At 38.1% G+C, this 26,849-nt stretch overlaps 1 protein-coding gene across 12 annotated transcripts in view; it reads right to left on the minus strand.

The window, feature by feature from the left end:
- The window catches only part of CCSER2 (coiled-coil serine rich protein 2), a 155,971-nt gene that overhangs the window by 79,940 nt on the left and 49,182 nt on the right, over window positions 1–26,849 (minus strand). For all 12 annotated transcript variants that reach the window (XR_015156584.1, XR_015156583.1, XR_015156581.1 and 9 more), the window contains exon 4: window positions 8,819–8,909. Coding sequence is in view for 6 of the 12 variants with exons in the window: in XM_086381188.1 (XP_086237314.1) it covers window positions 8,819–8,909 (91 nt within the window). In the remaining 6 variants the exon portion in view is untranslated. The remainder of the gene's footprint in view (window positions 1–8,818; window positions 8,910–26,849) is intronic.

Genomic DNA, 26,849 nt, shown 5'->3' on the forward strand with positions numbered 1-26,849 from the left:
AGCAGAACTAATTTTGGGAAAAAATTTTAGGTTTTATAGTTTAAAAAAATTTTTAAAGAAGTCTTACATTTGAAATGATTTCTTATCATCTTATTGGGATAAATTAAGAGATATATATATATTTTAAAGATCAATAATGAAAACCTGACTATTAGGTAAATAAAGGTATGGTGACCATTATGCCAAAAAAAAAAATCAGGAGTAGAAAATATGACTGCAAAACAAAAGTAAATTGAAAAATAACCCATACAAAAGTTTAAAAATGTTTTCAGTTCACATTTGCATTATACTCATATACACAGTTAAGTTCCTCAAGTATTTCTACACGGCATTAAAATCTTACTTTAGTTTAAGCAACTCTATGTAGCTGAGGGATAATCTATATCTACTTTACATTCTTAATCCACGCAGGTAAAGCCTTCAGGTCTTTCTGGCTGCTCCATGCAGCATCTTACCTCCCCAACTAGGGATCAAACCTGCACCCCCTGCAGTAGAAGCGTGGAGTCTTAACCACTGGACAACTAGGAAAGCTCCTATTCACTTAGGTAAAATTCCACTCCCCAAAGAAGAAATATTGTAATAAGAATCTGAAATATGATACCATCAACACAGAGTACACAGAGTATTAAAAAGCAAAATAACGAGGCCAGGAGATGGGGTTAAATACTTTGGGAAATTATACTGCAGAGATCAATGTGCTGCTCTTATTAAATTGATATGCTGTGTTTACTCAGGATTGCTAGTACTACACACAGGCTCCAAATCGAGCACTTTTACTGAAACGTGAATTCAACCGTCAGCATAATGGCAAATAAGAACGGGAAACAAGAATTTTCCAGGACCACAGAGGACTATTGTTAAAACTGGGATGGAGGAGGCTTAAACTCAGAAAAATGACTGCTCTGAGACTCTGAATGTCCTGCTTATACTACTTACCTACAGCATCCATCAATCATGTTTTGATATACTATAAAATGTTACTGAGACAAAAATACTTAATAACATTAGTTGAGGCTTCTTAGAAAAAGCTAAGGGTTCTGTTACAGAGGGAAAGAAATAACATAGAAATAAAATGCAGAGCCAATAAAATTACAAGATGGAGTTAATTTAAAGCAAGTTTTCAGAGTCAATGAAGGAACAGGACAAACAAGACTAAGAAAGGGAATAAATCCTTTTGAATGCGTAATATCATAGGGCAGGATGGGGCAGCCCTAAAGGTATTCCAGTTCAAAAAATGTTTAACCAATATACTGATCAAAACTATCTACACACCAGATTTTACCCTGTGAGTTTAGGGATAGAGAATAAATAAAGGCCTTCTGAAGGGGCTTTCTAGCTACACAAGTAAAAGGCAGCAGATTTTAGTAGTTCTTTTACTATGAGTAAGAGACAAATAATACTAGGACGTGCACCCTCTGAAGAGGAAAAGAGAATCTAATATAGCTAATTGAAAGGCATAGGATATGGAGATGTCTACATCTAACATTCATCATACCCATTTCTTCTAATTTGATAAGGGATAAAATGTGATGCCAAAAGTAACCTAGATTCTTCCTCTGATAACTTAAACTTCTAAGAAAATAATGACCAATAACACATAGTATTTCTATGTATGACTAACAACTAGCTCTGAAGATAGCAGGAAGAAATTATATACATCACAAAGTCTGGGAAAAATGTATTGTGCAGGAGGTTTTACAATCTGAACAGGAAAGCTTTTAGATGAAATTTGGCTTGAAAGAAGAAAAGCTCATGTTAAAAAAAAAAAACCATGAACCTGTTATTACTAAACACCATTAGTACTGAAAAAGAAAATTTCCAGAAAAAAATATAGTAACTAAAAAGTGATCAAAAACAGTACTACTGACCTCCTATGATTATTACCCCAATAAAATGTTTAACAAAAACGTGGCCTTAGGAAACAACATGAAATATGTATAACTTAATAGACACCATAACTCAGTGGGATAGGATTCAGGAAGCAATGAAAGACATCTTTTTCAACAGAAAAAAGTTTAAAACAGAACACATAAAGAGTACATCTAACAAAACATACACTGTGACAATTTCATAAACCTTAAGATGACACTACGAATGTGCCAAATGTCAGGCACTGATCTGCAGGCACTGAGCGAGCATCAGAAGAGCCTGAGCAAGAAAATAAAGTGATACACATACATAACACAACTGCTCATTCGAGTGACCCTTTAGAGCAAAAAGGAAGCAAACCTCAAATACCCACTGGTTTGCTAAAAGAAATTCAGATTCTAGAACTATCTCCTTAAGAGATTCCTTGACCAAGGTAAAAGAAAAATGTAGAAGAGAACGATCTCTCTCTTTAGATTCTCCTAAATCACAGCTCAAATCTAAAGTCCTTTTGCCTTTTACTCCTCCTTCCCTCATTCTGTGTTTGATTTCCTTCTGCCCCCTCTCTCCCTCTGCCCTCCTTTCCCTACCCCCTCAAGCTGGCCAGAAGCCTCAGAAGCTCTATACCTCTTAAAGTTAATCTTCCTGCAGAAGAGGGGAAAACTCCTTAAGGTGAATTTTTAGATCTGGTCTCATTCTGAGCTGAGAGCCATGGCTATATACTTTCTAAGGTCTAAACAAGTTTAGGAGATATATGCAGAGGAATTTAAACAGTTTTAGGAAGTGATAATCCAGGGCCCCTATGTCTATACCAATTAATTCCTACATAAGAGGGAACTTTAGGAACAAAAAAAAAAAGAATGGAAAAGGCAGTGTGAAAAACCTAAAGTGGACTTACAAACCCATGATTGTATACAGGAGGGAAGTTTTTCTCAACTCTCTTTGGGTCTGAAAATAAAACAGACAAGATATATTAACGGGAAAAAAAGCATACAGACTTATCTAATACGTGACATGCGAGCCTTCTTGAGGAAAAAGACAAGACCCAAAGAAACAGTTAGACCTGTGTATTTTTATGCTAGGCTCAAAGAAGAGTGGAGAAGGAATATGGCAGGAAGTATGAATAAGCATGGTAGACTGGAGAAGCTTAGCAAAGGTTTGTTTGTTAGGATCTTAATCTGTCTTCAGAGATAAGGATGGTCTTTTCCTATAGGTATGGGGAGGGCACCTCTTACATGAGGATTTTATGACCTGTTTCAGGGACGATGGACAATAGGAGGAGAAAATCAGAATCACGTTCCTATTTCTGCCACTTTCTCAAACTCTTTCAGCTTAAAATATCCAGTATGCCAAGGTGCCATATTTGGGGATCGTGTGTCATAAACTACAACAACTGCAGCTGAAATCAGAAGAAGTTGGAAAAGGACTTTCAGAAGCTGCCAAAAAAGAATTTTCTGTGAACACAAAAAGGGCTCTTATTTAGTTCTATAAGCAAAGAAAGAATAAAATCCACTGCAGATTTCAAAATCCACTAGATTTAGACTGACCACCCTTAGAGAACATTCAGAAGTAGATTCTGAAAGTGATATGATCTTGTCTCCCTCTTCACTTTCTGTAAAAGATTTTAAGGCAGCAATTGGGTAAACAGCCTCATTGCCAGACTTCCAATGGTTAGAAAGAGCCTTAGAAAGAAGCAGAATAAGGCTCAGAATAAATTATGTCTTTCACATATAAAAACTAGATGCCTCCACTCCTATAAATTAAGCACTGGAGAAAGAGGTCTCTTAATATACTTATAGATACCATTAATATAAATAGCAGGGCACTAAAGAAAAAAATGAAGAGTCTTGCACTGCCTAGGAAATAAAAGAGAAAAAGTAAGCGAGTGACTAACCAGAGTATTCTGAGGGGGAAATCAAGCCCCCAATTTCTGGCTTTACCCTTAAATTCAAAGATAAATTTTTCTAAACCGTAAAGGACAACCTTGCAAATATATTATTGCTATATTTATATAGTATATTGGTATACTATAATACCAACTTTTAACCCTATGACTGTTATATATCCTCCCCTTCAGTGTCACTAAACCACCCAGTGTAGCTATCTCCAATACTCAGACAGTTCTCAAATCCTAGCTCAAAACTGTCCAAGGAACATTTGACCACAAATCTTCCTTCCTTGTCTGTGCTACCACATATGCTACCTTAATATGTACAGAAATGCAACTGCCAGAGAAATATTCTCCTCATGGCCTCTTCCTTAAAATCCCAGAAGATTCTCCTTTTCATAATGAAGTCACAGCAAACTTGTGTCCAAATCAAACCCAAAGTGCAGATCTCAACAAGGTGCCAGTCTTCTTATTGACAAAAATACCACTGATATTGGCAGAATGAGAGAGGCTGAACCCATCAAATCCAGAGTGATCCATCCCTAATTCTACTCATATCTGCACAACAGCTTCAAAAACCAGAAGCTCAAGGGAACTAAAACCCGAAGACTCCTTAAATTTTGTACTAATCCGTATAACATTCCTATCCTCCCAACAGAAAACCTCAAGGGCAGTGGGTATAGTCATTCAGGACTTCAGAGCTATAAAGAGAAAAGTCATTCCCTCCTTCCCAGTAATACCAAACCTAAATACTGTTTTATCTTTGATGCCTCTTAAGGCTACCTAATACAGTGGAAGTGAGAAATAGATTTAAGGGCCTAGATCTGATAGACAGAGTGCCTGATGAACTATGGACGGAGGTTCATGACACTGTACAGGAGGCAGGGATCAAGAACAGCCCCAAGAAAAAGAAATGCAAAAAGGCAAAATGGCTGTCTGAGGAGGGCTTACAAATAGCTGTGAATAGAAGAGAAGTGAAAGCAAAGAAGAAAAGGAAAGATATATCCATTTGAATGCAGAGTTCCAAAGAATAGCAAGGAGAGATAAGAAAGTCTTCCTCAAAAAAAAAAAAAAAGAAAGTCTTCCTCAGTAATCAGTGCAAAGAAATAGAAGAAAACAATACAATGGGAAAGTCTAGAGATCTCTTCAACAAAATCAAACATATCAAGGGAACATTTCATGCAAAGACGGGCTTAAAAAAGGACAAAAATGGTATGGACCTAACAAAAGCAAAAGATATTAAGAAGAGGTGGCAAAAATACACAGAAGAACTGTACAAAAAAGATATTCACGACCCAGATAATCACGATGGTGTGATCACTCACCTAGAGCCAGACATCCTGGAATGTGAAGTCAAGTGGGCCTTAGGAAGCATCACTACGAACAAAGCTAATGGAGGTGATGGAATTCCAGTTGAGCTATTTCAAATCCTAAAAGATGGTGCCGTGAAGGTGCTACACTCAAATATGCCAGCAAATTGGGAAAGTTCAGCAGTGGCCACAGGACTGGAAAAGGTCAGTTTTCAATCCCAAGAAAGGCAATGCCAAAGAATGTGCAAACTACCGCACAATTGCACTCATCTCACACGCTAGCAGAATAATGCTAAAAATTCTCCAAGCCAGGCTTCAGCAATACATGAACCGTGAACTTCCAGATGTTCAAGCTGGTTTTAGAAAAGGCAGAGGAACCAGAAATTAAATTGCCAACATCCGCTGGATCATTGAAAAAGCAAGAGAGTTCCAGAAAAACATCTACTTCTGCTTTATTGACTATGCCAAAGCCTTTGACTGTGTGGATCATCACAAACTGTGGAAAATTCTTAAAAGAGATGGGAATACCAGACCACCTGACCTGCCTCTTGAGAAATCTGTATGCAGGTCAGGAAGCAACAGTTTGAACTGGACGTGGAACAGACTGGTTCCAAATAGGAAAAGGAGTATGTCAAGGCTGTATCTTGTCACCCTGCTTATTTATCTGATATGCAGAGTACATCATGAGAAACGCTGGGCTGGAAGAAGCACTAGCTGGAATCAAGATTGCCGGGAGAAATATCAATAACCTCAGACATGCAGATGACACCACCCTTATGGCAGAAAGTGAAGAGGAATTAAAAAGCCTTGATGAAAGTAAAAGAGGAGAGTGAAAAAGTTGGCTTAAAGCTCAACATTCAGAAAACTAAGATCATGGCATCTGGTCCCATCACTTCATGGCAAATAGATGGCGAAACAGTGGAAACAGTGGCAGACTTTATTTTGGGGGGGCTCAAAAATCACTGCAGATGGTGACTGCAGCCATGAAATTAAAAGACACTTGCTCCTTGGAAAAAAAGTTATGACCAACCTAGACAGCATATTAAAAAGCAGAGACATTACTTTCCCAACAAAGGCCCATCTAGTCAAGGCTATGGTTTTTCCAGTAGTCATGTACGGATGTGAGAGCTGGACTATAAAGAAAGCTGAGCACTGAAGAACTGATGCTTTTGAACTGTGGTGTTGGAGAAGACTCTTGAGAGTCCCTTGGACTGTAAGGAGCTCCAACCAGTCCATCCTAAAGGAGATCAGTCCTGAGTATTCATTGGAAGGACTGATGTTGAAGCTGAAGCGCCAATACTTTGGCCACCTGATGTGAAGAACTGACTCATTTGAAAAGATCCTGATGCTGGGAAAGATTGAAGGTGGGAGGAGAAGGGTGACAGAGGATGAGGTGGTTGGATGCCATCACCGACTCAATGGAGATGAGCCTGAGTAGTCTCCTGGAGTCAGTGATGAACAGGAAGGCCTGGCGTGCTGCAGTCCCTGGGGTCGCAAAGAGTCAGACATGACTGAGCGACTGAACTGAACTGAACTGAAAGATGAGGCAGGCTCTAAGATCAACACCATCTCTCTGCTTCCTGATTTAGCTCAGGCTTCCAGAGAGAAGTTGTTATAGCTCTGTCAAAGTAAAATCCATTATCAAGGATGTAATGTATTTCATGGAGGTAAATCCTTCCTTTCTCACTGTGTGTGTGTGTGTGTGTGTATGTGTGTGTGTGTGTGCGCGCCTAGTTGCTGAGTCATGTCCAAATCTTTGCAACCCCATGGACTGAAGCCCACCGGGCTCCTCTGTCCATGAGGATTCTCCAGACAAGCATACTGGAGTTGGTTCCATGCCCTCCTCCAGGAGGTCTTCGCAACCCAGGGATCGAACCCAGGTCTCCGCAGTACAGGCATATTCTTTACCATCTGAACCACCAGGAAAGCCCAAGAACACTGGAGTGGTTAACTTATTCCTTCTCCAGGGGATCTTCCAACCCAGGAATCAAACTGGGGTCTCTGGCATTGCAAGAGGATTCTTTACCAGCTGAGCCACCCTCAATACCAGCCCTAAAATCTTCACATTAAATCTTTTAGATGACAAAGTCTCATTAACTTTTCTCCTATAATTGTTAATGGTTTATGCTTTTCCTCTGTATTCTACAATATTTTTTCCATTTGATCTTCCAGGACACTAATTTAGATTTCAAAAGTGGCTAAGCTTTCTGTCATCTATTGTTCTATTGGGAAATCTTTTATAAGCTCCAGAAAGCACTGCCCTGCAGTGGAATCTAAATGCCCTTGTTATTATCTCTTTGGGCCACTCTAATCCCATTCTGCTGTCTTCCCTGTTCCTCTTCCCGGGTATTGGCTGTGACCTTTCTTTCTCAGTTGGCTAGAACTCAGCACTGACTGCTGGAGTATCCCAAGTGACAGCAGAACCATAAGAAGATGCAACAGTCTCTGTCCCTGTGGAAGAAGAATAGATAGTGTTCTCAGCTCCACACTCTCCTTCAATAGACTTACATATCCAACGTCCTCCACCACAGAGATTCACACAGTGAGCAGAGTACACTTCCCAGTCCCCAGGTGTTAGGTGTTAGGGTTACTGACACTGTAACCTGTCAGTGGACTGGTTCTAAGTGATTAGTTTTAAGAGATATTATACGCATATTTCTGCTCTCCCTGTTGTCCTTCTGCTTGCTATTTACCATGAGCATGTCCTGCTCCAAGGAGTCCTGGTTTCAAAATGAAGAAGATATGAGTAGACCTAAACTCAGTCCCGCAGACTGAACTGTCCCAGCTAATCCACAGATTCAAGAAAACAAAAAATTAGTGTTTATTTTGAAAGCCACTGAGATTCTGAGAGTGATTATTATGCAGCATCCTAGAAGTAAGGGAGAAAAAATAAGCCTGACTAGTATGACCAAAGCAAGCAGCAAGCAGGCTCCTAGAACCTCAGTAAAGCACTAGAACCACCAACCAGCCTCTCTGAAAACTACCCTTGTATTCTTCTAGCACTGGGTATAAAAGGGCTCTACTACCCTTTTTAGTTCTACTACCCCTGCCGCAGAAAGTCAAGAAACCTGGCAAGTGCGGACTGACAAAGAAGCCACAGCTCTCTGAGATACTTCTTACCAGGAGGATCCCATTTCAATCTTTGCCCCAGGGGCTTCCCAGGCTACTCTCTGGTTCTTAACCAGTCTTCAAGATAGAAAATCCTACAAATGCTACATCAGTAGAGGCAAGAGCATCCAGGCCCGTCTTTTACACGGATTATCTAAAGCCCCACTTCAGAAGTTACTGGGATCCAAAGACAAAGACAGACTGAATTTGCGAGTAAAAAGAATAAAATGATTAACTCAGGTCACCATCGTGGTTTTTTTTTAATATTTATTAACTTAATGATCTTTACTACTGTTTCATAAGACAAAAGGTATTTCTTTTTCTCTAAATTTATTTCTCCTTAAAATCCAAATGAGACAAAGGGAAGAAAAAGTGAGTAGGCACAAAGGGAATAAAAGGACAAATACTATCTACCAGTTACTTTATGATACAGGTACACAATGGATCACATAGAGTATATACCTAAGACCTACAAAGTCAGGTCTTAAACATTTAAACAAGTGTGCAAATGAACCTATTTAATGTCACTTAAGACTGATTCTTAGTCTGAAAAGGCTACTTCCAGAGATTAGGAAGTCTGTAGATATTAAATACCAAACTGGGTATTGTCAAGTAGCTCTGGAGCTTCAATATTATCCACACTCACCATTTTCAAGAGGTGTATCCTCAGGCAGATCCACATCAAGCATAAGGTCATCATCCTCAAGGTCACATGATTCAAGATTATTCAGAATATCCTGGCAACAAAAGCAAAAAAAATAATGCTATAACCTAGCTCAGTATAATCATTATTTCTGAACACTGATATATGAGAATTTGATTTTACTCAATGTTTGTATGGTTAAGAAAAGATTTTAAAGACACAATCTTTAAATGAAAAACATAAATTCAACTGGTTTGCTTGGTTAAGCTATTTTAACATCCTTTCCCTAGTCTTCTTCCCCACCAGTTGGTTTTTATTTGCATTTTAAAAACTTACACAGTGTTCATTACCTGTAGGATATTGTTCTAAGCACTTTACAGGTATTAATTAATTTTAGTCTTCACTTTGATTTTCTGACTAATATAATCTCCATATTATAGATGAGGAAACTAATGCACAGAAAATCACATTAACATTCATCAATAATAAATCATTATATTTGATGCTTCAGAAATTTATCTAGACACATGGAAAGACGTTCTGTAAAATGGTGGGGGGAAGCAATTACATCTGTACAATATGACTTCATCTTTAATGCTGAAAAGCACATTTAAATGTCCAAATGGTGATATACCAAAGAATTGTTATTATTTTCTACTACATGAGACAACATGTGCTTATGCTCTTTGTATTCCTTTTGACTGTGACTTTTTACACTTTATTTCATAATAAGGACATACTGCTTTTATAATAAGCAAAATTTCACACTGAAAAATGTCAACCTCTTCTAGCAAGATCAGGGAAGTTCAAAGCACGCATATCTAGCCTCCACGTGGGAATCCTCAGTTCAGCCCATCCACTAACCACAGTAATAACCACAACCACCTGCCTCTTCCCTCTTCACTCAAGCCAATCTGGAGTAGTTTGGGTGCCTGCCCTAGTGTTCCCAGAAAGTCTCACTGTGTGAGTACGTCTTTCCACATTCTCTTGCTACATGTATAGCACCATCTGTCCTCACACCAAAACAAACTTGGGTGGAGGGGAGTTATCCCGCCTCCATGAGGCAACACAAAACACACCTTCAAAAATTCAACACATATAAAAACCAATATACACAAGGCACAACCCTGGGTAAAAGACAATCCCTATCTTAGTTGAGTTTAGCTAAAACACTCCATGATATTGCTGCCGTGGCATCCATTTTTGTTTGGCCAAGCAGCCTGCAGGGGTCTTGGACTGAAAGTGGTCCCTTCCCCAACCTCATCCCCGATAACAGCCAGAGTCACAAGCAAATGTAAGTTCCTAACAGGGCTTCTCCAGCAGCCCTTCTGAGCAATGGTCTCCCCTGTCTCCCAGGTACTGCCCCTTATGCGACCTTAGATGAGACCACCACAGAGATTATGAAAACCCTGCGCTTTCTGGTTTGAACTGACCAAGCCAGCCACAACCCTGGAACCTTCAAAGCACTCCAGCCATGGACCCTGATGATAAAAGCGCGTGCCCCAGGCTCCTGCCACTCTGTCTGCCCTTGCACGGCTCCTCAACACATGCCATGTCCTTGCTCCAGGACCTGTGAGCAATAAACTTTTATACTTCAAGTTCCCATGTGATCATTTCTTGAATTGGGGTTCACCAGCCAACACCTTGGGGCTCTAGTTAACAAATGTTAATTTAACAAAGGCACAACAGCCCTCCAAGGTTACCTGTCTTCCCTCAAACACACAGTTCTTCATAGTATGGTAATGTCCAAGTGTCACGAGGGTTCATCAGATGGATATAAGTTTTAGCAAATTAGAGTCAACGTAAAACAAATTCAAGTCGAGACCACCTAAGGAACAACAAATTTGGCCTCTAAAACATGGAAGAGGAGACTACCTTCTGCAATAACAGTATAGTAAGGGCAAGGAAGCAAAACACATCATCACTCTAAATGTTGGCAAAAAATTTTTTTAAAGATGAAAAGTAAGTATTACAGATTTTACAAGCTTACAGACAGAATCAAGTATATTATGCAGGTATTTATAAAACCATTTAAACTGTAACCTCTGAAGGTGTAAAAAACATTCTTAGTTTTCAGGCTGTGAAAAATCAGGTGATTGGTCAAATCTGGCATACAGGACAGTCTGCTGACCTGTTTTATTCAAATAACCTCAAGTAGACCATTAAAACTAGTTACAGACTGGATGTTTGTGTGTGCATTCCCCAAAATTCATATGTTGAAGTTCTAAACCCCAATATGAGGATATTTGGAAATAGGGCCTTTGGGAGATAATTATTAATAGGTTTAGACAAAGTCATGATGGTCGGGACCCGATAATGGCTTAGTGTCCTTCAGTTCAGTCGCTCAGTCATGTCCAAGGCCTTGCAACCGCATGGACTGCAGCACTCCAGGCTTCCCTGTCCATCACCAACTCCCGGAGCTTTCTCAAACTCATGTCCATCACATCGGTGATGCCATCCAACCACCTCATCTTCTGTCGTCGCTTTCTCCTGTCGCCTTCAATCTTTGCCAGCATCAGGGTCTTTTCCCAAGAGTTGATTCTTCACATCAGGTGGTCAAAGTATTGGAGTTTCAGCTTCAGCATCAGTCCTTCCAATGAGTATTCAGGACTGATTTCCTTCAGGATTGACTAGTTGGATTTCTTTGCAGTCCAAGGGACTCTCAAGAGTCTTCTCCAACACTACAGTTCAAAAGCATCAGTACTCTAGCACTCAGCTTTCTTTATAGTCCAACTCTCAAATCCGTACATGACCACTGGAAAAACCATAGCTTTGACTAGACGGACCTTTTTTGGCAACACAATATGCTTTTTAATATGCTGTCTAGGTTGGTCATAGCTTTTCTTCTAAGGAGCAAGCATTTTTTAATTTCATGGCTGCAGTCACCATCTGCAGTGATTTTGGAGCCCCCCCAAAATAAAGACTGCCACTGTTTCCATTGTTTCCCCATCTATTTGCCATGAAGTGATGGGACCAGATGCCATGATCTTAGTTTTCTGAATGTTGAACATTAAGCCAAACTTTTCACTCTCCTCTTTTACTTTCATCAAGAGGCTCTTTTGTTCTTCACTTTCTGCCATAAGGGTGGTGTCATCTGCATACCTGAGGTTATTGATATTTCTCCCAGCAATTTTGATTTCAGCTTAGGCTTCATCCAGCCCTGCATTTCATATGATATATTCTGCATATAAGTTAAATAAGCAGCGTGACAATATACAGCCTTGACATACTCCTTTCCCAATTTGGAACCAGTCTGTTGTTTCATGTCCAGTTCGAACTGTTGCTTCTTGACCTACATACAGATTTCTCAGGAGGCAGGTCAGGTGGTCTGGTATTTCCATCTCTTGAAGAATTTTCCAGTTTGTTGTGATCCACGCAGTCAAAGGCTTTGGTGTAGTCAATAAAGTAAAAGTAGATGTTTTTCTGGAACTCTCTTGCTTTTTCAATGATCCAATGGATGTTGGCAATTTTGCCTTTTCTAAATCCAGCCTGAACATATGACAGTTCACACTTCACATATTGTTGAAGCCTGGCTTGGAGAATTTTGAGCAGTACTTTGCTAACATGTAAGATGAGTGCAATTGTGTGGTAGTGTGAACATTCTTTGGCATTGCCTTTCTTTGGAATTGGAATGAAAACTGACCTTTTCCAGTCCTACGGCCACTGCTGAGTTTTGCAGATTTGCTGACATATTGAGTGCAGTACTTATACGAAGTTAAAGAGACAGGAGCACACATTCTCTCTACCCACCATATGAGGATTCTGTTAAAAGGTTAAGAGACCTTCACTAGGAACTCAATCTGCCAATACCTTCATCTAGAATTTGCAGGTTCCAAAACTGTACAAAATAATTGTCTGTCGATTGAGCCACTCAGTCTATGGTATTTTGTTATAGTAACTGGAACTAAGACAACATTCAAACACAAAGTGTAAGGGGAAGGGCCAGAAGTACATCTACATCATGAACCACTATTTAAGCCATCTTAAGGAATCTGGACTGTATTTCAATGACAGGGTATGACTGTTGAGCTTTATTTTACGAAGTGACAAATTGAGATCTGCACTAAAGAAACATTATTCTATTTGCAGTATAGACAATGGATTTAAATGGGGGGAAAACAGTTTAGCAGTTATTGCAGAATCCATGTAACATATGACACAGCCTGATGATAATCAACGTCAATGACAATGAAAGAATAAACAATTACAAGACATACAGAAGAGTCAGGATCTAAAGGACCAAAGTTCACCAAGAAGTAAAAAAAGAGCCATGAATGACTCCTTGGTTCCTAGATTTAGAAACAGATGAGCGACTTCCATTCACTGAAATAAAGTATTAGAAAAGGATAACCAGATCTGATAAGAGATAAAAAATTAATATACACTATCAGAACCTGACAATTTTGACATCCTGCTGCACCTTCAAGAAGAGATGTCCACCAGACAACTAAATATACAGGGGAGTGGAGTTGAGCAAAAAAATCTGAGGTGTGCGAGTCACTCACATAACTGACAACTGAAAGCTATCAAATAATGAGTCTGACAAGAGAGACAATGCTGACTGAGAAGACAGGATTCTAAGATCTGTCTTAGACAGTCTTTCCCATATTCATTTTTACAGAAGGTCTCTGCTTCTCCAATATCAAATTTTGAGAACTGTATCAGAGATATTATTATTAGACCTTTCAGAAAGGATTCAAGCAAAGAGATAAGGGAAAAAATTTATTGTAATTTTTCTTCACTGGGTTGGAAATCTGTCATCTGTACATCCCAGGAAATGCATTATTATAGGAAGAAAGGAAGCCATACAAGCATGGAGACTGCTTAACATGGGAAAGAGTTCCTGTCCCATGTTTGTAATGGCAGGCTCTTCCTCTCACTGGCAAGCTTGCATTTGTTGGGAGCCAACATCCACATACACCTGTTTTAGTTGGGAGACCACCTAGCACAACCATCAACTGAGAGTATGATAATGAAAAGCTAAATTTGTATACTCTCTGGCTTCCAGAGGCTTCCCACAAGTTCCACTGGAATTAAAACCCTGACTGAACACATATTAGCAGAAGTGTACAGAACTTCCTTGGTCTCTGAGAATGCTTTTCCATTCAAGAAGAGTGAACTAACAGATGGTGGGCCAGGGCTTCCTTCTATGAATTTCTCCTTCACTAATAAATTGGAGAAAGCCTAAATGATTTTGACAAATGAAGGACACCATCACCAGTTTCTATTAATCACCACCCAGTAAAATTAATTTTTTCTTTTGTTATATAGTTTATGAATTTTAAAACACATATAAGTTTGTGTAAACACCAATGTAATCAAGACACATAATCTCTTCACCCAAAGATACTTCCTTGTACTATCCAGCTATAATTACACCCTCTTCCACCCATCACCCCTAGCAGACAGTGATCTGTTCTCCATCACTAGTTTTGTCTTTTAAGGATATCATATAAATGGAATCATACAGTATGTAACCTTTTGGAGCTGGCTTATTTCACTCAGCAGAATGCCTTTATGATTAATCTAAATTGACTGAATATATCACTAACTCGTTACTTTTTTACTGATGAGTAGGGCTTCCCTGGTGGTTCAGTGGTAAAGAATCTGCCTGCCAATGTTGGAGACGCAGGAGACACAGGTTCAATCCTTGGGTCGGGAAGATCCCTTGGAGGAGGAAATGGCAACCCACTCCAGTATTCTTGCCTGGGAAATTCCATGGACAGAGGAGCCTGGCGGGCTACAGTCCATGAGGTTGCAAAGAGTTGGACATAACTCAGCAACTAAACAAAACTAAGTGTTCCACTGCATGAACATACCAGTTTGTCTATCCATTTACTCACTGAAGGATGCTTTGGTTTTTCATGTTTTCAGTTATTATAAATAAAGCTACTATGAACATTCACATACAGGTTTCTGTGTGAACATAAGCTTTCATTTCTCTAGCATAAATAAATACCCAGGTGAGTAGGACTGTTGGGTGATATAGTGTGTCTGTGTTTAACTTCATAAGGAACTGCTAAACCATTTCCCAGAACTGCTGTAATGATTTGCATTCCAATCACTATTGAGATCGGCCTTTCCAACATGCTCCTTCCCAGCTTGACTGCAGACTTAAAGCAGATCTTTCTAGTGTGGGATTCTGCTACCGGTTCCAAAGAGCACGGGTGGCAACTTTATTCATGAAATAGTGTATCTGTCTGCTCTAACCTGTCTGAGGTTACCTGAATGACTAATACAAAGTGCTTATCATTGCTTTGCCCAACTTGGAATTCACTCAGGCAGAGAAGCTGTGAGCACTAGTCAAAAACATTTTAAGTCAAATAAATAATCCATATCACCCTGGGACAAAAGATTATAGTTGAAACATAGAATACTAAAAGACTGAGAAAAAAAGGCTAGGGAGAGAATTTCTTTGGGAAATTAGGTAATTCAAAAGCACCATGTTGTGAATTTCAGAAGCCACAAAAAATGCCCAGGGCAGAATGTATTCTCAGTAAAGACCTAAGTAAGAAAACCCAAAGCTGTCACTTCTGGCTGATCTCTAGCCCAGAAAAAAACGAGCAAATGAAGGCGAAGGTAGAACTGTAAATGGTCAGGCTAAGTATTGAAGGACTGTCTCAACACTGAGCCAATGTGCAGACAGAGTCACTGGGAGGATTTTTTTTTTTTTTCAATTTGACTGTAAGGTCTTTTAATTCACTTTCAATTCTTTTTTCTTTCTCTGCCTCCTTATCTTCTTTTTTCCCTTAATCCCTTTCTCTTACTCTCTCTCCCCCTCTCTCCCTCTTTTTTCTTTCTTTTTATTTGCCATTTGGTATTCAAGGAAATCTCTGCATAAAACACTCAATAAACATAAACTAAAGTAACACACTTCATAGACCATACATGACAAGAAGAGAAGAAATTCACACTCTCTTCTCTATTTTAGAAAAGTCACTAAAATAAACACTATACTATAGCCTATAAAAACGTAACAAAAACAAACCCTAAAGACGAAGGATATGATTTCCAGTATTGCTAAATTAAAATATTTAAAATGATTAGTTTTCAACAAAAACCTTTTTAGAGACATGCAAAGAAAGCAGCATCTATCCAGAAGGGAAAAAGAAAAAACTAACCAAAATGATCCCTGAGAAGTGCAAGCACTGAACTTAATAGACAAAGGCTTTAAATCAACCATCTTAAATATGCTCAAATCTCAGTATGGGGTATCAGTGAAGATATAGAACATAAGGGAATGAAAAATAAAAATTCTGAAGGTGAAAGTATAACAATTTAAGTGAAAAACTCCTAAATATTGGAAATAATTATTAACAAACACAAAAGGAGAAACTGACAGTAATACAGTAATAGTAGAGGACTTTAACGGAGAAGGCGATGGCACCCACTCCAGTACTCTTGCCTGGAAAATCCCATGGGTGCAGGAGCCTGGTAGGCTGCAGTCCAAGTTGGATATGACTGAGAGACTTCACTTTCCCTTTTCACCTTCATGCATTGGAGAAGGAAATGGCAACCCACTCCAGTGTTCCTGCCTGGAGAATCCCAGGGACGGGAAAGCCTGGTGGGCTGCCGTCTATGGGGTCGCACAGAGTTGGACACGACTGAAGTGACTTAGCAGTAGCAGCAGAGGACTTTAAAACCCCATGTACATCAACAGACAGATCATCCAGGTAGAAAATTAGTAAGGAAACACTGGCTTTAAAGAATGCATTAGTCTCTGAACTTAATAATTATCTACAGGACATGCCATTCAAAAGAGCAAGATACACAATCCCTTTCCAGTGCACATAAAACATTCTCCAGGTTAGATCATATCATAGGTCACAAAACTAGTATCAATAAATTTAAGAAAACTGAAATCACATAAAGTATTTTTTTCCTATCATAACACTATGACACTAGAAATCAACTACAAGAAAGAAAAAAAAGAAAACTACAACATATGGAAGTTAAAGAATATGCTACTGAACAAACACTGGGTCACAGAAGAAATCAAGGGAAAAAAAAACAAAAACCTGGAGACAAATAAAAATGGAAACACAATGTTCCAATATCTATGAGATGCAGCAAAAGCAGCTCTAGAAAGGAAATTTATAGCAATACAAGAAAAAATCCTCAACAAAACACTAGCAAACCAAATTCAACAACACATTAAAAGAATCATACACTTTGATCAAGTGGGATTTATCCCAGAGATACAAAGATGGCTTAATATATGCAAATCAATGTGATATAATACATTAACAAATAGATGGATAAAAACCATATGGTCATCTCAACAGACGCAGAAAAAGCTTTTAACAAAATTCATCCATTTACAATTAAAAACTCTCCAGAAAGTGGGTATAGAGAGAAAACACCTCAACATAATAAAAACTATATATGATAAGCCTAAAGCTTATATCATACTCAGTAGTGAAAACTTAAAAGCATTTTCTCTAAGATCAGGAACAAGACAAAGATGCCCACACTTGCCACTTTTATTTAACATAGTATTAAAAGTCCAAGACACAGCAATCAGACAAGGAAGAAATAATAAATGGAAATCAAATTGGAAAGTAAAAAGTAAAACTGTCACTGTTTATAGATGACATGATACTATATATAAAAAATTCTAAGGAAACCACCAAAAAACTGAGAATAAATGAATTCACTGAAGTGTCAGGATATAAAATTAATATACAGAAACCTGTTGCATTTCTGTACACAAACAGCAAACTATCCAAAAGAGAAATTAAGAAAACAGTCCCATTTACAATTGCATCAAAAAGAATAAAATATATAGGAATATGACTTTTACTCTGAAAACTATAAGACAGTGAAGAAACTGAAGATGACATAGACAAATGGAGAGATGTATGTGTTCAGGGACTGGAAGAATTAACATTGTTAACATAATCATACTACCCAAGGCAATCTACAGATTGAATGCAATCACTATCAAAATACTAACACCATTTTTCATAGAACTAGAACAAATAATTATAAAATGTGTGTGGTAACATGAAAGAACCTGAATCTTTATGACTTTGCATTGGGCAATAAATTCTTAGGTACAATATCAAAAGTGGAAGCAATAAAAGAAAAAATAAATTGGATTCATCAAAATTACAAACTTTTGTGAAAAAAATAAAAACTTTTGTGCATCAAAGGACATTATCAATAAAGTGAAAAGACAACCTATAAGATCAAAAAAAAAAACTTGCAAATCGTATCAAGTAAGAGTCTAGTATCCAGGATATATAAAACCACAAATAACTCAGTTTTTAAATGAGCAAAGGGCTCAAATAGACTTTAACTGAAAAGGATATACAAATATCCAATAAGCACACAAAAAGATGTTCAACATTATTATTTATTTAGGAAATGTAAATAAATCAAAACCACAATGGAATGCCACTTAATATCCAGTAGGTTGACTATAATAAAAAAACAAGAACAAAAAACAGTAAGCAAGTACCATCAAGTATGTAGAAAAACTAGAAGACTTAGACTTTGCTGGTGGGAATGTAATGATTCAGCTACAGTTAAAAAAAAATAAAAACACACAGTTCAGCAGTTCCTCAGAAAGTTAAACACAGAATTACTACATAGTCTAGCAATCTCACTCAAAGATATATATATATATATATCTTAAAAATTTGAAGCAGATACTTAAGCTAACACATGTACATACATGTTCACAGCAGTATTATTCACAACGAAATAGCAGAAACAGCCCATATGTACTATGTCCATCAATGGATGAATGGCATGTACATATGATGGAATATTATTCAACTTTAAAAAGGAATGGACTCTTAATACATGCTACAAAAATACAGAAGAACCTCAAAAACATTCTGGTAAGTAAATGATCTGGGCACGAAAGATCACATGTTGTATGATTCTATATATGAAATATCCAAAACAGGTAAATTAATACAAAAAGCAGATTGATGGTTTTCAGAGGCTGGGAAAGGGTGAATGGGGAGTAACTACTTAATAAATGAGTACAAAGTTTACTGAGGGCTGATGAAGTGTTTTGGAACTAAAGAGAGGTAGTGGTTACACAAACTGCCACTGAAATGTTCACTTTCAGTTTAGTTCATTCGCTCAGTTGTGTCAACCCTTTGCGACCCATGGATTGCAGCACACCAGGCCTCCCTGCCCATCACCAACTCCCAGAGCTTTCTCAAACTCAAGTCCATTGAGTCAGTGATGCCATCCAACCATCTCATCCTCTGTCGTCCCCTTCTCCTCCTGTCTTCAATCTTTCCCAGCATCAGAGTCTTTTCCAGTGAGTCGGTTCTCCATCATATCAGGTGGCCAAAGTATTGGAGTTTCAGCTTCAGCATCAGTCCTTCCAATGAATAATCAGGACTGATTTTCTTTAGGATTGACTGGTTGGATCTCCCTGCAGTCCAAAGGACTCTCAAGTGTCTTCTCCAACACCACAGTTGAAAAGCATCAATTCTTCAGTGCTCAGCTTTCTTTATAGTCCAACTCTCACATCCATACATGACTACTGGAAAAACCATAGCCTTGACTAGACGGACCTTTGTTGGCAAAGCAATGTCTTTGCTTTTTAATATGCTATCTAGGTTGGTCATAGCTTCCAAGGAGCAAGCATCTTTTGATTTCATGGCTGCAGTCATCATTGGCAGTGATTTTGGAGCCCAAAAAAATAGTCTCTCACTGTTTTCCATTGTTGCCCAATCTATTTGCCATGAAGTGATGGGACTGGATGCCATGATCTTACTGTTCTGAATGCTGAGTTTTAAGCCAACTTTTTCACTCTCCTCTTTCACTTTCAAGAGACTCTTTAGTTCTTCTTCACTTTCTGCCATAGGGGTGATCTGAGGTTATTGATATTTCTCCCGGCAATCTTGATTCCAGCTTATGCTTCATCCAGCCCAGCATTTCGCATGATGTACTCTGCATATAAGTTAAACAAGCAGGGTGACAATATGCAGTCTTGACGTACTCCTTTCCTGATTTGGAACCAGTCTGTTGTTCCATGTCCAGTTCTAACTGTTGCTTCTTGACCAGCATACAGATTTCTCAGGAGGCAGGTCAGATGGTCTGGTATTCCCATCTCTTCAAGAATTTTTCCACAGTTTGTTGTGATCCACAGAATCAAAGGCTTTGGTGTAGTCAATAAAGCAGAAATAGATGTTTTCTGGAACTCCCCTGCTTTTCTTGATGATCCAAAGGATGTTGGCAGTTTGATCTCTGGTTCCTCTGTGTTTTCTAAATCCATTTCTAATGAAATTTCATTCAACATAAAATTAACCATTCACGTTGAAAGAAATTTCATTCAAGAATAAAAAAGAGCTTTTGAAAATTTAAAAATATTACTCAAATATCTAAGAAAATTGCTTGTACATTTAACCTTTAATACAGTATCACAATTCTATATATCTATCCCCAAAATACAAAAAGACAAGGCTATTTATTAAAGAACTAATTGTAACAGCAAAAGCATAATGTATATGCTTAGAAGTTGAAGGGCGGTAAATATATTCATATTTGCTTACTTTTTCTAAAAATTAAGTAATAAATTATTAATTTGAAATAAATTGTTGATCGTAAATTAAAATTAAACTATTCATCATTGTTAAGATTTATTGATTTAAAATAGAGTATTAATTTAACTAAAATTACCAATATAAAATTAAATAATTAAGTAATTAATAAATTACTGATTTAAAATTACTTATTTTTAACTTATTTTTAAAATAAATTTAATACACAAATTACAATTAAATTATTTTTAAATAAATTTAGTTTTAATTTAATTAAAAAATAAAATTTTGAAACTTTTAAACAAGTATCTATATTATCATACTGTTTCGCCTACTTAGCCTCTATAATATGCTATTCCTATGTATTACGAATGTTATTTGGGGGGTTATGCTGTCTTCAATATTCTACTATTGCAAATAATGCTTAAACGAATCCCTAAAAATCAAAAGTAAAATAATATACACAAGTCTAACTTGTGCATCAAATTCATAGAATAACCATTCAGAGAGAAACTATTTCAAATAGATAAAGATAAAAATCCTCAAGCTGTTTTTAAGAATTGTATTTTTGGTGGTGGAATTATTACTCTCAGACCTTCATAGGACCATCAACTATGCATTCCTAACAGTAGCCTCTATTAAAATTTTATCAAACCTTTGGCTTCACAATACTACCAAGGGCATAATATCCTTTTCCATAAAACATTCAGTTAACAGGACCAATTACTTTACATAAAACCTGCTTAAACTTTCACTTGGTACTTTCACCTTAATCCATCAACCCAAGCATTACTATTTTCTCTCAATCTAAAAGGGGTCCCAGTTTAGGACTTGTTCATCAACATGTTTTGATACCAAAGTACATGGGTATCTGTGTCAAGGACTACAGAAAGGTCTCTTCTACAGCTGGTGACTCTTTCACCCACTCACTTTTCCCCAGAGGGTAAGAGCCAAGGGACTCTGTCCCTTTTGTCCATCTATCTTCATTTTGTCTAATCTACCAGATTACTGTCCCAGGTGATTCCAGGTCAGAGTCCTCATTTTCATCTTTGTCAGCTTTTAAAATTCCTTCAAACTGAGATAAATAGAATGGTGTAGCTGAGATCCCTTTGGGGTTGTAGAACCAGCATCGGCTCCTCTTGGGACACTCAACATTCAACAGTGCGGCATTAACATCTTCATCTTAACCTCATCAGTGTCCCATATATTCACCCCACTTCTCATAAACATCAACCCCTACTGGGACAAATCCCTTGGCTCTCCCCTTCTGTTTTCCTCCTTTTTCTTGTTAATGACTTTTTTTTTTTTACCTTTAATATCAATAAGGCAAATCTATTAAGGTTTCTTAGACAGATGCTTGGTTTTACAACTGTATGATTTCATGAGGTGCCCATGTAAAAAGAGTCCTCTTAATCACAAGAGTTGATACGACCTGACTATGGGGCATACTCAGTAGAAAAATAATACAATCATCATAAAGTCAATCCAGCATGGCTTGCTACAGAGGGCACAGCCCCGTCATCTGTGATGTTCCACTTGGCATTTATGGAAGAAACACAGTCTCTCTTCTCAGGTACACAGACTACAGTCGGTTTTATCCAGTCCACCAGGCTACCCACTCCCCCAGGTAACCTACTATGAACAGCCATCTGTGATGGTTCTAAAGTGAGTTGTGGGTCCTACCTATATCAACCCAATACTCTCTTCCACTCTGAAACACTTAAAACCAAAGATACTACTCCTAAATTAGTCACTCTCACAATCCATTTAATAAAAGTTCTTCAGGAAGTTGATGGCACAGCCCACAATATAAGACTACTCCCTGGCACTATAACCCCTGGTTTCAGTAGTTTTACGGTTTCATAACTTTACTACCTTCCTGGTAACCAGTGTTCATAAGAGTACTGCCTTTTGTCCTAGAATAACCGTTCCCATTAGGGTTGGCTTTAAAAGCTATTGGTAGTAGATCAGACTGAAATCTAAGCTTGGCCCAGCATCACGATCAGCCCCAGCACTCTGTATTACTTTCATTTTAGCTATTACAAGTAACAATAGCCAACGGATAATATATTCAGTTTGTTTCTTATTATTCTGCATTTTCTTCTGTATCCAGTGAGTCACCTCATTAGGGATTATAGCTACCACCATTTCTAAATTCTGTTCCAAAACTTTTGCCTTTAGTAATAGATCACAGCACAGCTGCAGTTTCATATGATCACTGACTACACAGCCATCCAAGAATCAAAATTTCTTCATTCCCAGTCCTTTAATCCTTTTGCTTCCCACATGTTTCTTTCAGTCAGTCAAATTAGATGTAGCATATTTCATTTTTTTCTGACACCAGCTACAATGACTTTCGACATTAGCTATCCAGAGTTAGCACAAACTTCACAGGTTAATGGGACAGTCTTACATAAGACTAACATTTAATTCAGACACCATTGGCCAAAAAATCTCAGGGGTTCCCAGGCCCTGTACTTCCTAACTGACTACAAACTTGGAGGTTCCCAATACTCCCTCAAGGCTTCCCTGGTAGCTGAGCAGTAAAGAATCTGCCCACAAAAACTCAGGAGACGCTGGTTTGATCCCTGGGTCAGGAAGATCCCCTGGAGGAGGAAATGGAAACCCATTCCAGCGTTCTTACCTGGGAAATCCCACAGACAGAGGAGACTGGTGGGCTATGGTCCATGGGGTCGCAAAAGAGTTGGGCATGACTTAGCAACTAAACAACAAACTATTCCATCAGGTTGTTCACCAGAACAACTTACGACACTCAGCAAAGGATTATACTTTATGATTACACTTGTATTATAGTCCACATGGTATAAATCATGACCAGCCAAAAGAAGAGACACACGGGGCAAAGCCTAGGGTGGTCCCAAACGTGAAGCTTCCGTGTTCCCTCTCCATGGAGTCAGAATAGGTCACCTCCTTGGCAAACTGATGAATAACAATAGGCAGAAAGTATGGCTAACCAGGGACATGCACCTGGGATTCGGTATCCAGACTTTTCACTGGAGTTTCGTTGCAAAGACACGCGAGCTTGAATCATGGGCCGCATGACCAAAGCAATCTCCAGCCCAGTTCCCTCGCTCCCTGGAGGTCAAACTATCAGAGGGCTCAACACCCCAACTTTCTAACTGCATGTTTGGTTTTTCTCACATGCCCTACCCCCAGCCTGAGTCACCTTGTAAGCATAAACTATCAGGACCCACCATGAACAAAAGCACCCCTATCACTTGGGAATTTCCAAAGATGTAGAGGCTCCCACACAAAAACTGAGAACAAAAGTCAGCTGAATTCTTTATTATACAACACAAGACTTAGTATAAGACATAACAAGGCAATAATTAACACAGTATGTTACTGGCGAAAGAACAGACACACAGATCAACAAAACAGAACAGTGAGCTCAAAGGAGGCCCACACACATACATACACTCAACTGGTTCTGACAAAAGAGCAACGGGAACTCAATTCGGAAAGTACAGTCTTCTCAACAAACAGTGCTCAAACTCTTAGACAAAACTTCTTGAAAAAAATTAACCCAAACATGGGTGTTACACAAAAACTAACTCAATATGGCTCACAGACGAAAATGCAAAACATAAGACTATAAAACTTACTGAAGTAAACAAAGTAGAAAAACTACATGACCTTGCATTTGGTGATGATTTTTAACAATACAACCTACAGCATGATCTGTGAAAGAAAAAAAATTAAGTGGGAATTTATTAAAACTTTGCTCTGTGAAAGACACTTTAAAGAGGATGAAAAGACAAGACATATGCTGGAAGAGACACATGCAAATCACACATCTAATAAAAGACACATCCGAAGCATACAAAGAACTCTTAAAATTCAATAACAAGAAATCAATTTAAAAATGGGCAAAAGATATTAAACTGACACTTAAAAGATATACAGATGACAAACACATGATAAACGTTCTGCTGTTAGGGAATTTCCAAATTTAAAACAATAACAGAATACTACTGTATACCTATTAGAATGCCTAAAAACAAAACACTGACGATAGCAATTGCTGGTGAGAACAGAGAACTAGAACTCTCACACACTGTCAGTGGGAATGCAATTTGGTACAGCCACTTTGCAAAACAGATTGATAATTTCTTATAAGGCTAAACAGTCTTACCACATGATTAAGCAATTGCACTCTGGTATTTTCCCAAATGAAATGAAAACACCTGTCCACATAAATACCTGCAGGTCAATTACAGCAGCTTTATTCATAATGGCCAAAAATGAAGCAACCAAAATGTCCTTTATAGCTGTGGTAATCCATACAATGTAATATTATTCATCAATAAAAAGAAATGAAGTACCAAGCCATAAAAAGATATGGATCAGTCTTAAACACATATTGCTAAATCAAAGAAGCCAATATGAAAAAGCTATATGGTGTATGATTTTAATTATATGGCATTCTTTAAAAGGCAAAATTACAGAGATTTTCTATATACATTAGTGTTTGCAAGGGGTTCGTTGCAGGGAGGGATAAATACATGAAATGTAGGGACATTTTAGGATGGTGAAACTATTCTTTATGAAATAAGACATTAAGCATTTGTCAAAATTCAGTGATCTTTACAGCACACAGAGTAAATCTTAATGCATATGATTTTTTTTTAAGTTTATGAAACCACCTCATTGAAGGAGGTGAGGGGAATAAATCACTATCCTAAGTAACTGTGGAAATGAATGGAGTCCAAAAGGCTAAAGGCAAAGGAATTCTACGTAAGCACCATACTCTAATTGATAAAGGTATGTCCTGTGAGGGTACAAATTAACAATTCTGAAGTGACTACTCATTTAGGTTAGAACAGCAACTTCAATAACTCCTGTGTTAGTTGCTCAGTTGTATCCAACTCTTTCTGACCCCATGGACTGTAGCCCAACAAGCTCCTCTGTCCATGGAGTTCTCCAGGCAAGAATACTGGAGTGGGTAGCCATTTCCTTCTCCAGGGGATCTTCCGGACCCAGGGATTGAACCCGGGTCTCCTACATTGCAGGCAGACTCTTTACCATCTGAGCCACCAGGGAAGCCCAAATTTCATTTAATCAGTAAACGCATTTAACTACTCAGCCTCAGCATCCTCATTAACTATAACTAGTTCATAAAGTCTATCTGATCCAACTCATGGAATTCAGTATTTTATTCATGCTGCCGCTGCTGCTAAGTCGCTTCAGTCGTGTCCGACTCTGTGCAACCCCATAGACGGCAGCCCACCAGGCTCCCCCGTCCCTGGGATTCTCCAGGCAAGAACACTGGAGTGGGTTGCCATTTACTTCTCCAATGCATGAAAGTGAAAAGTGAAAGTGAACTCGCTCAGTCGTGTCCAACTCTTAGTGACCCCATGGACTGCAGCCCACCGGGCTCCTCCGTCCATGGGATTTTCCAAGCAAGAGTACTGGAGTGGGGTGCCATTGCCTTCTCCGATATTACTAATTATGCATCTACTGTATGCCAGGTTCTCTGCTAGGCAAAAAGGACTTCGTAGTGAACTACTTATTCTTTTTATTTTTCTTTAACAAACTACTTTTAAATTCACTTTTTCTCTGAAATGGGGGCTTTGACCCAGAAGTTTTAGATAGTCCAATAATTCCATGTTTGTGAAAACTGAAAAACTATGCAGAAAAAAACATTCTACTCATGGTCTTAATATACAGACTGGAAGTATGTATAAAGATCTGAAATATAGATGTTGATATAAAATTTAAATTATATCTGCCTTATTCTAAAACCCGATTTGTAAACATTTGTCTTTCTGATTTGAGATACAAGATTCTTCTTCCTTTTCACTTTCTTAATTTCATAGCTTCATCTCTAACCACTCTCTACTTCACACATCATATTCTTAGCAATGCAGATATTCCTCTCATACATCATGATTTTGTGGTCCCTCCAGGTACATGCTATTCCTTATGCCCAAAACACTCACCTTCCCTTTTCTTTGACCAACTGGTCAACTTTGTATCCATTCTTCAAAACTCAACTCAGCTGTCACTTCCTCATAGCATATCATACATATGCTAACACAGCATGCATGATATCACTTAAAAACTACACTATGACTGTATATTTATAATCACTTTTCATACTAGATTTTAAAGCCATAAAGAATAAAGACAGCCTTGCATATATTCAGTAACTTTAGCACTGAACAGTATGCCTGAGACATACCAGAAGCTCAATAAATAATTACTGAATTGAACTTCATATTAAACAGTTTTAATTTATGAGAAGTAATAATAATACAGAATGAAGAAAAATATTATGTTTAAAGGGTCACAACAACTATATAAAATAAACTTAACCTTTGTTTTTAAACCTAAAAGCTACATTAACAGGCCAAGAAGCTATGTTAGTAATTAAATGGGCATGGCAGATTCACTAGTCCAGCCAATAAAAAGGAAATTAAGAAAAATTTAGTTTCCTCAACTCATTCTGTCCCCTTATTTGTAACAGATCCCTTCCATGAGTTCAAGTTCTGCATTCTGTA

The sequence above is a fragment of the Bos grunniens genome, chromosome 28, assembly GCF_055505025.1.
Source record: "Bos grunniens cultivar Pamir isolate PY7600 chromosome 28, Bosgru_T2T1.0, whole genome shotgun sequence".
Classification (NCBI taxonomy): Eukaryota; Metazoa; Chordata; class Mammalia; order Artiodactyla; family Bovidae; genus Bos; species Bos grunniens.